Source organism: Notamacropus eugenii, chromosome 1 (assembly GCF_028372415.1).
Source record: "Notamacropus eugenii isolate mMacEug1 chromosome 1, mMacEug1.pri_v2, whole genome shotgun sequence".
NCBI lineage: Eukaryota > Metazoa > Chordata > Mammalia > Diprotodontia > Macropodidae > Notamacropus > Notamacropus eugenii.
The window spans coordinates 202,981,234-202,996,998 of NC_092872.1; the positions used below are offsets into that span (position 1 = coordinate 202,981,234).

The 15,765-nt window shown below is 38.2% G+C and overlaps 1 protein-coding gene across 2 annotated transcripts in view; it reads left to right on the forward strand.

Moving 5' to 3' along the window:
• The window catches only part of BTBD16 (BTB domain containing 16), a 100,182-nt gene that overhangs the window by 70,412 nt on the left and 14,005 nt on the right, over positions 1 to 15,765 (forward strand). For both annotated transcript variants that reach the window (XM_072624578.1, XM_072624587.1), the window contains exons 11-12: positions 11,297 to 11,388; positions 14,987 to 15,069. In XM_072624578.1, the coding sequence (XP_072480679.1) occupies positions 11,297 to 11,388; positions 14,987 to 15,069 (175 nt within the window). The remainder of the gene's footprint in view (positions 1 to 11,296; positions 11,389 to 14,986; positions 15,070 to 15,765) is intronic.

A 15,765-nucleotide genomic window follows, 5' to 3' on the forward strand; every position in this document is an offset into this window, starting at 1 on the left:
TAAGTCCTTAATCAGTTTCAAAAGATCATAGTGATTTGGGGTCATTTGGGGTCATTGGATAAAGATATACGGCGCCATGTAGGATATATCTTTTGATTGCCTGGAGAAAACCAAATCATACCTCTTAGGCTACATATGAAAACTACAACTCAGTCAGATGAGTGGGAGAGGACTCCAAAGTTCATATCCAAGGATCCCAGATCCCTGAGGGAAGTGAATTTGGGGAGAAAGAAGAGAGTGCTTTCCTTTCTTTGCTTTTTTCCTTCCCATTGACACATACTGACCATGTTATTATAAAGACTGGAGTAGTAGAAACCGATGCATCAAGCTGGGTATAGATAGAGACATGCCAATGGCAAACAGAAGTTCTCCTAAGAAAAGATGATCAAGTATCATGAGATAGACTGTACCAAGTTATGACTTGTGAATTTCAAAGAGTCAGAAGACCTGGAGGTACATCAGTATCTACAAGGGTCTGAAGCTACATCTCTAGAGCATCAGTGGCTGATGGCATTATCTGCATCAGTAGCTGTGAATATACCATATATATAAAGGAAAGACAGCTTGAGAACTGTATAAGGACATTGACCCTTAGCACTCAGCAGAGAGCTATACCTAAAGGGAACTTCATGAAGACTCCAAGAGTGAAAACAATTTCTGGTCATCCAGAAATATGAGATAACCCTTTTCCTCATGCATGGTGTTGACCTGAAAACTTTGTTAAGAAAAGGCAACATGGCTAAATGCATACATTTTATGATTTAATTAATTAATCAATTCCCTATTAAAGAAAACGGTAACATAATGCATTATGGAGCCAGAAATGTTCTGGCTACCCAGTGCAGAAATCTTCTGGCTTATATACATTTTGCTGTGAGAAAGAAACTCTCCTAATTAAGCAAACCATAAATTCAGTAAGACTGGACAATTAACAAAGCAATGTTGGTCAGGCCTTGGGATTCCAGGCTGGATAAACATATGTCTCGGTGATAAGGAAATCCCACCACTAGTGAGTGGCAGGCTTCCTGCCCCAAAACAGATAACTGACATAGGAAAGGGTAAACAATGTTCAATAGAAATTATGACCTAGGTTGAAGGTCTCCTAAGGAGTGTAGAGTCAGCCTTGGCTGGCTTTTGCTGACATAGGAAGAGGCACTCTCTGAGTTTACTTCAGAGAGAACAAAGAGATTATTCCAAAATTTTATATTAAACATTATCAATGGCTTATACATGTGTCTCTCTACCATTTTAATATAAATTTAAGCCCTCTCTCCCAAAGGACCTCAGTTTACAAAAGGATAATACACCTCCAATTTGGGGAGAGTTGTTTCTATAACAATTGTTCTTGGTATATCTGCATTAGTAAATCCCTTTTCTGAAAGCTAATAAGTCTAGTTTGACAATCAATGAGAAGCAATCATGTGAGTGTTAGTGTAACAGCAAAGACCCAGTATCCACAGGAGGGTCTGCTGTATAGGTTCTTAGATCAGCTTTTCTAAAAGGAAAGCAACTTTTAGGGGGTCACCAAGAGAAGAAATACAAACAGAGAAATAAAGACCAACAGACAGGGCTTCCAACTGTCTGACCATAAGCAATACATACATCGCAGATCAACAGACAGATCCACCTGTCTGACCATTACATACATACATAGTTATCAGAAACAGAAGTACCAACATCTGGGTTTTCAAAGCTGGGTGACTCCTAAGTGGTTACCCAGAGTTTCATCTGGCCAAACAAACACTTCCAATGAGTAAGCCCCAAATTACTTCTCTTCAGAGTATTTATACACTTTTCAGAGCTAGAGGGCACAACCCTTTGACCCAGTGCCTCAGTAGAAATTAACAAAAGGTATTGAGGCCTATTAATGGGTGGGGAAGATCTTTAACTCTTCCCCCCACCCACCATTAACCTTACATTAACGTTACAGCTAGTGAGCAACAGTATTAAAATTCCATTTTCCTCAGGGTTATTCCTAGAACCCTAAATAATAAAATTCAACATGATAGTTGGGAAACTGGCCCCAAAGGGATTGCTACAATTTTTTCTTATACAAGCTTTCAAACGGAAAAAATCTCCATGTACCTTTTAAAGCATAGACATCCCTAGATATCTAAAAGGTGAACTGTACTTTTTTGGAACAGATATTAAGTTTCATTAGTGTCAGGAACTCTTGGAGAAGAAACTCCTCCCACTAATGCAGAGTAACACCTTCTTCAAGTTTTAGATTGCTTCTCAGAGTACTGAGATGTTAAGTCATTTGCTCAAAGTCACCCAGCCAGCAAGTGTCAGAAGTGAAACTTGGCTGACTCTCTTCCTTGTAATCGCTGTCAACCGTCTACATAGACAGCATTTAATACATGTTGGGTGCCTGATGTGGTAAAAGGTGCACTGGAATAAGGATAAGACCTGAGTTGTAGGTTTCTATCACTGTCTTTACCATTTAGTAGCCATGTGACCCTAGGCAAGTCATTTTACCTCTCTGTTTCTTCATTTAGGGAATGGGAGTAGTAACATTTGCAACCATCTACCTTACAGGGCTGTTATGAAAATTTTTGAAGGGTTGAATTGTCCATTTTAAAAGGAGCAAACCACCCCCTTCCATTGTGAGCAGTTGCCAAAACTCATTCATTTTAAGAAATGCTTTAAGAGCCACTTAGTAAAAACATTCATTGACAAACTGATGCCTTTGGGCAAGTGGCTTTGGGCCAGGATATTACAGAAATTATAAATGGCTCCCCGAGAGGATGGGATGCAGGAAGTGGGAGCCACTCTAAACTTACAAAGCAGTCTGAATATCTGGTGAATGGGGAACACATAGAGACACTTTATTTCTAGAGGGTAAGATCAAGGGGAAAATCAATATTCAACAAACATTTATTAAATGCCAAACACTGTGCTAGGTTCTGAAGATATAGATGTAGCATATCACAGAAAGGAGCCCTCAGAGGCTGAATATATAAAATTCTTTTTAATAAAAAGGAACTGAAATCTGTTTGAGGATCATGGCATTAAAGGAATTCTTAGTAATTTTTTTCTGACATGAACCTCTTCCATTCTCAGTCTAGTGAATCCTATGTACTGCAGTCATAGTGACTGAATATCTACTAGGGAAATCACAAGGGCAGGCAACATCTTTCTGTCTCCCTATCTGTTAAATGACAGGGTTGGGCTAAATAATCTTTAGAATTTCTTTCAGTTCTAAAATATTCTGTGAACCTTGTTTCCAGCTGCCTCAATGTTAGAATGCCAGCAGGAAAGAAGACTCCAAAGCTGATGGTTGATTTGCTAATGCCAAAGGCAGCTTGGAGTCTCTTTCACCTTTCCCTTGGATGTAAAGCCTCCAGTACTGGGCAACTGTAATTAAAATATTCTAGCATTCAAGTGTTCCTCTGTGATTACAAAATAAACTTTTAAAGACAAGAGCATACCAGTGTTGGACGCTTTCCTCATAAATGGAACATATGTATTATAGGATTGACAGAGATAGTAGAGGTCAATACCTCCATCCCCTAGCCTATAGTCAGGGTTATAGTAAAAAAAAAAAAATCTCAGATTTATGTGTGCCTATCTAGAGAAATCTCAGAAAGGAAACCCTTCAACATTTTAAGTACAATCTCAAAGGAACCAATTTGTTGCTTCTATCATATATTTCTTCTTCAGTCTCCTAGCTTTCCCAAAAGCATCCATTTCTTTAAATCACTGAAAGAAGGGAGCTGAGGGCTGAAAAATCTTCTAGTCCAAATGAATTGTCTTTCTCCTCACCTTTGTTCTTCCCTGTGGCAGAATGTAACTCTACTTAATTTAAGTCATCCTTATCGCTGTACCATTCTTCCAAGCAAACTCCTTTTTTTCAGTCTTGGGTTCTTCCCACTCTAAATAGAGGTAACTCTTGGCTTTTTAGGAGATGATCTCAAAGACAGTAGATGAACCATTTCTACCTTCTCTTTTATTTCCTGCCATGTGATGATTTCACTGATTATCCACACCTTATTTAGATGAAGGAGGAGGGAAAACAAGGTGAGAATCAAATCAAGTAACTTATCTCTTTTTGTTTTTATTTTTAGAAAATCTAACTGGGGAAGGTAGAGGTGGGAGAAAGAAGACAATATTTACCAAAGTTGACATTTTTATACTTCTTAGTGACTTCAGGTTATCCTTGCTAAAGGGTTGATTATAGTACCAACTTCTCTGCCTCCCCCATCATGAGCATCACCAAATTTCTTTTCTGTCTTTTCTCCCTCCTCCATGTATCCTCCTCAAGCCCTTTAGACCTAAGTAAAGAGGTCAATTCCTAATGTCTGAACAAGTTAACAAACTTCCCTTTAAGCCTCCAGGTATCATGGCAATAAAATGGTTACTAAGAGTTTGATCAGAGTACCAGGCAAGGGTGGGACACAGAACCCCATCATGCCTTTGACTCAGCTGGGACATTTTGTGATTTGGGCGCCACTCTTGATTCATGGAAAAACAATCTAAAAGTGTCCTTGGCCCGTCCTGTTTGGGATGTGCCCTCAATGAGTGACTTTGTGTTTCCAAAGGGACTTGGAAAATCTGGCACAGTTTCCTTCCATTTTTTAGGAGGAAACATTTTAGGAATAACTTATTCCTGGGTATGTGTCTGTATGAATAGCCTTATGATTCAATCAGTTTTTTTCTGAAGACAATCCATATGTGGATCAGATGGATTAGGATTTAATATAATAGGCCTGTTCATTCAATGAACTTTTTAGGCAAATACTTTAATAAAGTAATAACTAATAACACTTTGTATTTTTATCATCCCAGTTTTAAAAGTATTTTAAGGGACTCATTTTATTCATCCAAACATTATTTACTGTGTATGTGTTGTATGCACAGCATTGTTCTAGACACTACATGGACAGATACAATGTAACGAACAGTTATTGGTCTCTGCCCTCTGACAACAGACCATCCGGTTGTGGAGCCCAGACGTATACAAGATGAAGCAGTTGAGTAACAATTCAAAGCAGTTTGTGCCTTTCCTAGTCCCCCTTATTGTTAGAATTCCCATCCTCCAAGTTATTTTGTATTTCCTTTGTATCAACTTGTCTGTGTACATGTGGATTCCCTCCAGTAGAATATAAACTCTTTAAGGGTAAGAGCTATTTTTATTTTCATCTTTGTATCCTCAGTGTCTCTAACAGTGCCTAGAACACAGTAGGTATTTTTAAAGTGCTTAAGTTGAATTCTATAACAAGTGTCAGAATGGGCTGTACAGGCTATAAATACTATTGAAGTTCAAAGAATGGATAAGATCCACAGGTATTGGAGGAGTAATGTAAATCTACAAATGAGGTGGTGACCTTGACCATGAAAAACTGGTAGGTTTTAAAGAGTCAAGGGGATGTAGCAGTAAGCACCCCAACATACATGGGGGGGGGCCTGCTATCATAAGTTCTTAGATCTGCATTCATAACAGGAAGGGCAACTTTTGAGGAGTTAACAATCACTTTAATCAAGTACATGTATCATTCCTTTAACCAAGCACATACATGATTCACTTAGTTCAGGGGAATCAGCACCCTGAACTTCAAAGAAAATACAGAGAAATCAAAGATCAACAGATATGGTCTCCTCTGCCTGAATTCAACAGACAGTTGGACCTCAACTGTTTGACCATAATTACTAGAGAATGAAGCACTGACATCTGGGTTTTCAAAGCTGGAGGGGCTCCTTAAAGCAGCTTTCCAGAGTCCTCGTCTGGCCAAACAAACACTTCCAGTCAGTAAACCCCAAAGTAAAACCTCAGCTCAGAGTATTTATACCCTTTTTAGAGCCAGAGGGCATCATAACCCTTGAGAACGAGTGCCTCATTAACAAAAGGCATGGATGGACCTTTCCTACAAATCTTCTCAGGCCTGACAAGCGGTGGGAAAGATCCTCCTTAATCACATTCAAATAGAGGCATTATACTTCTTGATTATACTAAAACAAAAAACAGTAAAAGATACTATTTTGCTTGACCTTACAGGAGAATTTTATGACTAGAGGCTTATAGTAATAATGGCTTTCACTTTTCAGTTTGAAAAAAATGTTTTCCTTTGTAATATATTATTACCCCCATTTTTTTCAGAGAGAACTGAAATTTAAGAAGTGAAGGGTTTTACCCAAAATCATGTTAAGTAATAGAGCAGAAACTCAAAGCCCAGTCTCCTGCCTCAAATCCTCAAATCTTTCCATGTTTCCATGCTTCCTGGAAGATGTAGAGTGTTTGTGTTTGGAAGGAGCACAAGTTAAGGTTGGATGATATGTTTGAGTCAGATTTATCAGAAGCCTTCCTCGGGAGGCTGAGTAGTTTGAACTTGACCCTAGCAATGAGAAACCACTGGGATTTTTGGACTTGTGTGGTGCTGGGCAAGGCTACAAAGAAATTTCGACAGTGAAGGATCATTGAAGGTCTAAAAGCTGTAAGGGACTTCAGTGACTATCTACTCTAATTCTTCCATTTTATACATAAGAAAACTGAGGCTCAAGGAAGTTAAGTGATTTGCCCTAGATCATGAAATGTAGGACTTAAACTCAGATCCAGGGCCAGCGTTCTTTCCACTATGATGATATACTGTTACAACAGTTATTCATTTTAAACCTAGGGGTAATATAATACACACAAAGAGCCATGCAATTTCCTCTTCTATTGCTTTAGGGAGTTTATTTTATTTTATTTTTACTGGTTCTTTATATTTTCCGATTACATGTAAAGATAAATTTTAACATTCATTTTTTAAAAATTTTGAGTTTCAAATTTTCTCCCTCTCTTACTTTCCCCCTCCCAAAGACAGTAAGCATTTTGATATAGGTTATATATGTGCAATCATGTAAAATATTTCCATATTAGTCATGTTGTGAAAGAAGAAATAGAACAAAAGGAATAAATACATAAAAATAAGTGAAAATAGTATGCTTTGATTTGCATTCAGATTCTTGCCAGTTTTTTTCTATCTCTCTGGATATGAGTAGCATTTTTCATCATGTGTCCTTTGGAATTGTCTTTGATCATTATATTGCTGAGAAGAGCTAAGTCTCTCATAGTTGATCATTGTACACTGTTGTCATCACTGTGTACAATGTCCTGATTCTGCTCATTTTACTTTGCATCAGTTTATGTAAATCCAGATTTTTCTGAAAACCACCTACTTGTCTTTTCTTATAGCACAATAGTATTCTGTTACATTCATATACCCCAACTTGTTCAGTCATTCCTCAACTGATGGGCATCTAGGGAGTTTATTTTAGATGAAAAGTAATAAATTCAATCACAGTTGCCTTAAATCCCTAGATAGGAAAATTTAGAAAGAGATTGAACTCTTTCCCCAAATTTACATCTATTTTTAGTTCATCTATGTTCAGATTACTGAAAATGTTTGGTAACAAAATAGCAGATCACATTATAGTGTCTACAGATAGACACCAGGAGGGGAAATTGGTGCAAGAGCAGACATTTTCTCAGAATTTACCTCAGTTTTTAAATAAGTGAGTTCACTAGCAGAAACAATCTGGGTCTTCTGCTCCAAGATGCCTTTAATGCTAATGGTCTTCAATATCTCCCTTATCTGCTAAGACTCAATCTTACCTTCTCTTTCTCCTTTCACTGGTTACCCAAGGACTGCTGGTTCTTTGCTTAGCTCTTTATAAACCTTATTATAAACCACCTACCTCTATGTTCCTAGACCCTTGGCAGATGCCAGGAAATCTATGTGATTCTGAGATAGTTCTTTCCTTTTATACAAATTCCTTAAGATCTGACCAAATCTCTCTGTAGCTTTGATTGATTCAAAATGGCATATGGATCCTGTTCCGTACAGTTCTGATTGATTTGATCAAAGTGTTATTACCTACGTGGAGTAGAGCAAAAGAAAGTCATGTACAATCAGCAAATCAATAGTAATTTATTAAGAGTAATCTGTGACAGGCACTGTGCTAAGTTCTGAGGATGCAAATTTTCTAGAAACAACATATAAATAACTAGGTACATGCAAGAGCAAATGGATGGTAATCTCAGAGGAGAAGGCATTAGCATCAAGGGTATGGGAAAGGTCTCTTGCTAAAGGGAGAATTTGAGCTGAATCTTGAAGGAAGCAATGATTACCAAGAGGTGGAGTTGAAGAGGCAGAGCATTCCATGTATGGAGGACACTATGTAAGTGCATAAAGGATGGAGTGATGTGTTCAAGGAGTAGCAAGTGGGCTTGGGTAGCTGGAAAGGGGAGTCATAGAAGGGAATAAAGTATAAGACCAGAAAAGTATGCACTGAAAAATATACATCAGACTGTGAAGAGCTTTAAGTGCAAAACAGAGGACTTTATATTTGATCCTAGAAATAGTAGGTTATCACTTGAGAAAGCAGTGTCACAAATACCAAGGTTGAAAGGATAGCTAATAATGTGAAATGCTGCAAGGAGGATGAGGACTGAGTGATAGCATATTTAATAATCCGGAGATCATTGGTATACTGTGGTAGGGCTGTGGTTCAGCCATTCTAGAAGGCAATTTGGAATTATGACCTTCCCCCCTGAAAAAATAAGTAAAATGTCCATACTCTTTTACCCTTTTACTACTACTAGACAGGTCAAAAATGAAAACACATTTCCAAAATATGTTAATATATTCATAGCAGCACTTTTTATGGTAACAGAGAATTGGAAATAAAGTGTGTGTATCCATTCAATAAGAAATGACTAGATCAATTGTAATACTTAAATGAAATTTAATATTATATACTGTAAGAAATAATGAATATGGAGAATTCAGAGAAGCCTGGAAAGACTTATATAAACTTCAGGAAAACGATATATGCAATGAGTGCAAAAATTTAAAAGGAAGCAACAAAATGAAATCAAACACTGAGCAGTAATGAAGAAACTTAACCCTGAATTAAGATTTGAGAAAATTCACCTTCTTCTTCATAGGGACAATACTAATGGTGTGGAATATTCCACATACTGTCATTCTTGGTTAATGCCTTGGTTGGTTTTGTTGAACTGATTTTGTTTTCTTTCTTTTTTATATTTTGCTATAAGGGTAGGAAAAAGAAGTAGAATATATTCAGAAATGAAATTAACAAAAGCAAAATATATCAACATAACTTTAAGAGAGAGACAGAGATCATCAGTGATCTTTGAAAGAATATCAAAAGAGTAATTGGATTGGATATCTGATTGCAAGAAGCTTGTTGAGGAACAAATGGGTGGTAAGAAAGTGGAGGGGGAGAGACCTGAGCACATTTGCTGTCAGGGGATGAGGAAAGAGTTGATATACAGGGTGACATTAAAGCAAACTCCTAAAATTGATAGAAGTTGATACTATCAAGAGCATGAGCAAATACATTGGACTTAGAAAAGAAAGAGGGGTCATCTCATCCACAGATACTGAAAAACCACATAGGAGGAGCAGCTAGGAGATGCAGTGGATAAAGCACCTGCACTGAAATCAGGAAGACCTGAATTCAAATGTGGCCTCAGACACTTACTAGCCTTGTGACTCTGGGCAAGTCACTTAACCCCAATTGCTTCAAAGAAAACCAACACAGGAAAGGCTCAGGGCAGATGATGGAGGTTTGGAGATAAAGAGGGAAGAAAAAGCAACTCATATTAGATGAACTCAATCTCATTAAAGTAGGAAGTAAGTTAATCTGTTAAAAGAGAGTAAATGTAGATGTAGTTAAGTGTGATGTAGCCATTTTGGGGGCTGTGATAAAGAATCAATTAGAGATAAATAAAGTGATTGCTCTGCAGCCAGGAGGACCCACTAGCTGTTAGATAACTGGAATTTGTAGTGGACCCCATTCTTTACCATTTTGTGAATTTTCTCCAGCAATATTCACTGACTGTAGAATAGGAGAGAAGGTAGACCATAGGATCATCAATTTAGAGTTAATAAAGGGCCTTACAGATCATCCAGTTCAATTCCCTTATTTTTCGGGTGAGGAAACCAAGGCTAAGAGAGCAGCAACATTGTATAGTGAAAAGGACTATGATGTGACAAAAGACAAGTTCAAATTCCACCACTGATACTTACTACCTGTTTAGCCTTGGGTAAATCCCTTCATCTCTCTAGGACTCACTTTTCCTCATCTATATAATGAGGAGGTTGAACTGAATGATAGCATCTGAAGCCCCTTTTAGCTCTGCCATAAAGTGAAAAGACTTGTCTAAAATCACCCCATCAGTAAGTGGAAGAACTATGATTCATACACAGGTTGTCTGGCCCCAAATCCTGTGTTTTTTCCATTGTAGAATGCTGTTTCTCTGTCCTATTTTTTTCTGCTGTTTTCTCAAGTCTTGGGGAGAGATTTATTTAGACTGGTAGAACTGATGGGACCAGAAGCCTCAGAGCAATAAGTGGAATATAATAATAAATAATACATATAAGTAATAAGAAGGTGCTTTCCCTTTTCATACCACAAATATTTTCATTCTTCCTTCTACTCCCCCATCTCAAAAAGCCTGGCCTTAAAGGGATCAGGTGAAGATGTGAGTCATTCTGGGTATTATTCTTATTTCAGGGGAATTTATTTTCTCATCGAACCTCAAATATATTTTTATCACTCCAGTAGCCTGATCTAAAATGATAAAATGGAGATCCTAGCATTATTGAGGATTATTCAAGAGATTTTGGATTAAGAGAAGCAGAAACCATGAAAGGACAAAGAGACAGGGGACTCAAGAGTGGATGACTGTGTCTTGTGAAGCTGGTCAAGACTATGCGATGAGAGAAAAGTGAAACTAGGTTAAGGTGACAGATGGAGAAATCAGGGAGGGATTAAAGTAGTACTTAAGATTGCAATGAGAATGCAGAACAAGTTTGGGAACAGTGAGGCAAGAGGAAGGGTGGAGAGACAGAAGATTATGATCAAAGAGAGCTACTGCTGAGCTCAAGATCCTCCCTCAGTGGGTTCTGGTTTTAGGAGATTGTGGTCTGAAATAAAATCTTCACTCCTGTGGAGAGCTGGGATTGAGTGGAGACAGAAGTCATGGGAACTGAGGAGGTCCATGAAGGGGCAGGACAAGGTGTTCAAAGGATCATTACTGTGAACATGTCAACAAGGATGGGGGGGGCAAGAGGTTGACTTGAAGATGGGGGGAGGGGGAATATGAGCCAACTACTGAATCCACTTGAGGAAAGGAGAGGATTGGCTGTTACTGTAGATCGAGAAGGATCAGGACCAATGACGAGCTTTGCTATTTCACTTGTATCAGTAACTAAAGCTAAACATGTCTAGTTCTGGAAAGGACATTTCTGAAGGCCTTTTATCCTTTATTTGTGTTTCTGCTAAGCTTCCCCAAGAAATGTCCTTTTTTGGAACGGGAACTGGGACAGAAGTTCCTGCCTGTATTTCATTGCTTGCGTCTACATGGTATCACTAAAGGTAAGTTACGGGGTGTGTGTGTGTGTGTGTGTGTGTGTGTGTGTGTGTGTGTGTGTGTGTGTGTGCTCTGTAGAATGATTTTATTGTTAGGGGTCTTGCATCCCTCTACTTCTTCAGTCGTTCACTGGGAGACTACCACCAGATTTGATAAAAACCTGAGCCATAGACACCATGTCCTAAATTAACTATGAAATAGCAAGTTACATGCCTGCAGCTTCTGGGCTGGAATGAAAGCAGGTCATGACCAAAGGAAATAAGAAAAAAACCAAAACCATATGTGTTATCTCTGCTTTATACAGTATTCCCAGAATCCTAGAATGTTGGGACTAGAGAAGCTCATCGCCACATTAGGATTTCAAACTGAAAGGGATCTTAGACATTATTTAATTCAACCCAGCTAGGTAGAGCAATGAATAGAGTACTGGGCCTGGAATCAGAAAACTCATCTTCCTAGGTTCAAATCTGGCTTCAGACACTAACTAGCTATGTGACCCTGGGCAAGTCACTTAACCCTGTTTGCCTCAGTTTCCTCATCTATAAAATGAACTGGAGAAAGAAATAGCAAAACACCCCAGTATCTCTGCCAAGAAAACCCCAAAGGGGGGCTCCCAAAGAGTTGGATACAACTGAAAAATGACTGAACAATTCAACCCTCTCATTTCACAAATAGCCAGAGAATTGATTGGACTTACCCAAGGGCACACATCTAGTTATTAGCAAAATTAATTCTTAATTCTCAATCTGATAGATGCTTTTGGTGGGAATGCTAGTTGTATTAACTAAAGTCAAATACTGGCACTCCCATAACCTAGTGATGGGGGCAGTAGAAGAAGACATCAAAGGTGGCCTGAGGGGGGAGGGGAGGGGCAAAGAGACATGGGTGAACATCGTGCGCATGCCCTAAGAAGGGCATGCAATAAAATTCATGCAGGCCTTATGAACTTTGAAAACTGTTTGAAAAGTTCTTTTCTACTTTTAAAGTGTATAGAGAGAATCGACAGCGGTAAATGGATTAGACTAATTTTGTTAGAGTTGTTTTCCATATCAGAAACCGATTCATCCATTTAGAATTGCCCTTAATGTACACATACCGTAGCCAGAAAATCACAAATGCTTTCAGGAAGAGTGCATTGTTACTTTATATGGTTCTTTGGTCTATGAATATTCCATAAGTCTGAATGAAGGCTCAGGGAAGGTTAACTTTTAAAACTTAAAAAAAAAGACTTTTCCCTCAAATACTAATTATCACTCACCTTTATTCAGCACTTTGTTATAAAACCTTTACATATTTCATTTCATTTAACTTTTACAACAATCCTGTGAAGTTGGTTGTGCATGTTTATTAGCCCCATTTTACAGATGAGGAAACTGAGATGTGATGAGAATTACAAGTGCTCAGTAGTACACAGATGTTCTCCTTTACTACTGATGTAATATTTGAAGGAATAGAAAAGTACTACAGAGTGTTCATTGATTATGCTGATAACTGCTCAAATCAGAAATCTGATGCCTTCAAAGTGGTTCTTAAATGATGTTCCAAGATTTCTAGTGACCTGTGAAATCCCTACCGGGGGCTGGACATCTCCTCTCCTCTCTTGAAGAGTGGATATTTCTAATATTATAGGGTCATATTTTGGGGTGGGCATACTTTTAATTTATTTACTAAAAGTTGGACTAAAAGTCCAACAATAAGACTATGGATGTCAACAGAGGCCATTTCTACCTCTTCTGGTCCTTGGGATCTTGAGTCAAGGAGAAAAGTGGAACCAAGACTGTCCAAACCCAGGGACCTAGCAAGTTTTGAAAGGGACCTGTGAGAGTTGTGGAGGTAGAACAGTGACTTTAATTCTAAGTCTATAATCAACTGGCTTTGTGACCTTAGCCAAGTCACTTCCTCTCCAGGAGCTTAAGTTGTTTCAACTTTAAAGTTAAATTGAAACTAGTTGGACTAGATAAGCCCCTTAGAACCCCCTAGCTTTAATCATCTAAATTCAGAATATTTAGTGCAAGGGTGACAAGAGCTATTTATCTAATGGATATTATTGCCAGTCTTCCCATGGGTGCTAGTGCTTTTCATATTAGCTGTGGGCTGTGGGAAGCCAAGTGGGAATGAGTAAGTAAATTATCTACTGGGTATTTCACCCTGTCAACATAGTCCATAACCTGAAAACATTAGAGAGTAAGTATGAATTGATCATTCACCCATGAGATTATGAAATTATGAAATAGGGGCAGACACCAGTGGTTCTTTGGGTACTCATCAGGAAAGACCATGATTGACAGTAGGAAAGAGGGCAGCAATCACACTTTAATTGATTTAATTTAATGATTATTCATTTAATTAATAAATTAAATTAATTAATTAATCACACAGATGGTATGGGGGCAAAAAGCCCAGAAAGTCAGAGACAAGCAGTGAAAACTAATACAGAAGGGATGGGGTAGTGAAGGAAGGTAGATAGGGAAAAGAATGGGGAAGGGGAGAGGCAGAGAATATTACTCACATACCCATGGATTCAAGCTAGGAGCACTAGGCAGCATGGATCCCATGATGAGGGAAGAATACTGGGAGGGCAGGAACTTGATGTCTCATTTTTGTAAGGGATTTTGGGGAAACTGACAAATACCTATTGGTACCATATCTAACATATCTAATCCCATCAAAGTTAAGAGTAAAACTTCAAAGCCGTCATCCCAAAATTATCAATATCTTTTGATGTTCTGTTCTGGATTGGTTGCAGTCTGAATTTTGTCTAAAACTTACATATCACAGGACCGGAATCTGACTGACATTTACAGGTGGAAACCTTGATTCAGCACATGCCACCAGGATGTTAATTTTGGTTAATATGCGATACAATTTGTAAATTGTAAACTCCTTTGATCTTTGAGATGGTCTGTGCCTGACTTCCCGTTTACCCTTGGCAATCTTATTTCTACTACTTCCCCTTTATATTGGCTACATATAAGCTTATTTACTTATATTGACTCCAAGGAAGGGGGGAAGGGGTGGTGAGGGGGACCAGAACAAGAAACAATTTTAGCACAAGGTACATGAAAAATTTGGTATGAGACCAGAACTAATTATGAGATGCATAAAATAAGGCACTGAGAGGAAAAGATTGGTAGTGAAAGAGTCTTCTAGTTGAGGCACAGGGATCCCTAAGTGATTCAGTCCCTGCCTCCAATAGCTCAGTGTTGTTGTGAACCTGGACCATATACCTCCTAACTCTCAGAGACATGTTTTCAAGAGATTCTATCCCAAACTTGAGTTGTTACATACATAGTCTAGAAAAGTTCCTCTTTAAAATACGAACTGTCACTCAAATTAGAATTAATCCATTTATCATATATGAATTTTACGTGTATAAATAAAAAGAGAAAAAAACTTGACTTTGAAATGAAAATAATTGAAAGTAAACACATGTGTATTAGTCCTACAAAGTCTTATTTGAGCTTTACCAAGCTCAATTTGAAGAGGACGCCATTTTAAAATTTTTCTTTTGCCCTTCAACTCAACCTTGTTTTTGTATATGAAATTTTTCTGGGGCTTGTTATGAATAAAACCTTCCAAATTTCTCCTTTATTTTTTCCCAAGGCAAGGACCTGGAGGATATAAAACACATTAACTTCTTCCCTGAGACATGGATAGTCCGGATTTTAGCCAACCATTACCACGCAGTGAGTTTCTCTACTTAGAAAAGGAAGCAATTATATAGATTTATTGCCTTTCTGATTCTCTACTCCCCCAATACTCCCAACGAAAATGCACTTTCCATCCACAACCATATTGGAGATCTGCATCTTGGAGATTGTAAAAAAATCTAGAGCATGACTCATGCAAGGAGCAGGCAAAGCAGTGACAGATAGGAGGCACAGTCGTTGGGATTGGGGGTTTTTCACCATCACTGCAAGCTAATTGACTAGTACTGGTATGCAATACATACAGTGCATACAGGAGAACAGTAATAGCTCATGTTTGTAGAGTTCTTTGAGGCACAAGACTGATTAGAGGGGCTCTAAGGCCAACTTTGGCATCAGGAAGTCATGCCTTGGACATGGATTAGCTGGGTGATTAGATAAATGCTTTCATTTCTTACTATTGCAGATAACTCTAAGATGAAAAGTTAGAGAAGAACTCATTTGTATTGGTAAAGGCAGTTTCCACATCCAGAATTCCTTATCTATTTTGAGATGATTTTATTTTATTTCATGCATTTAAAAATATTCTGAGAAGGAATCCATAGGCTTCACCAGACTGACTGCCCAAGTGGCTCAATGCCAAAAAAAGATGAACAATCATTGCTTTATAGTCATTCAGTAGTATAAATGTGAGGTGCCAAAAGTGGCAGAGACTGCCTCCATGGGCCTCCCTGC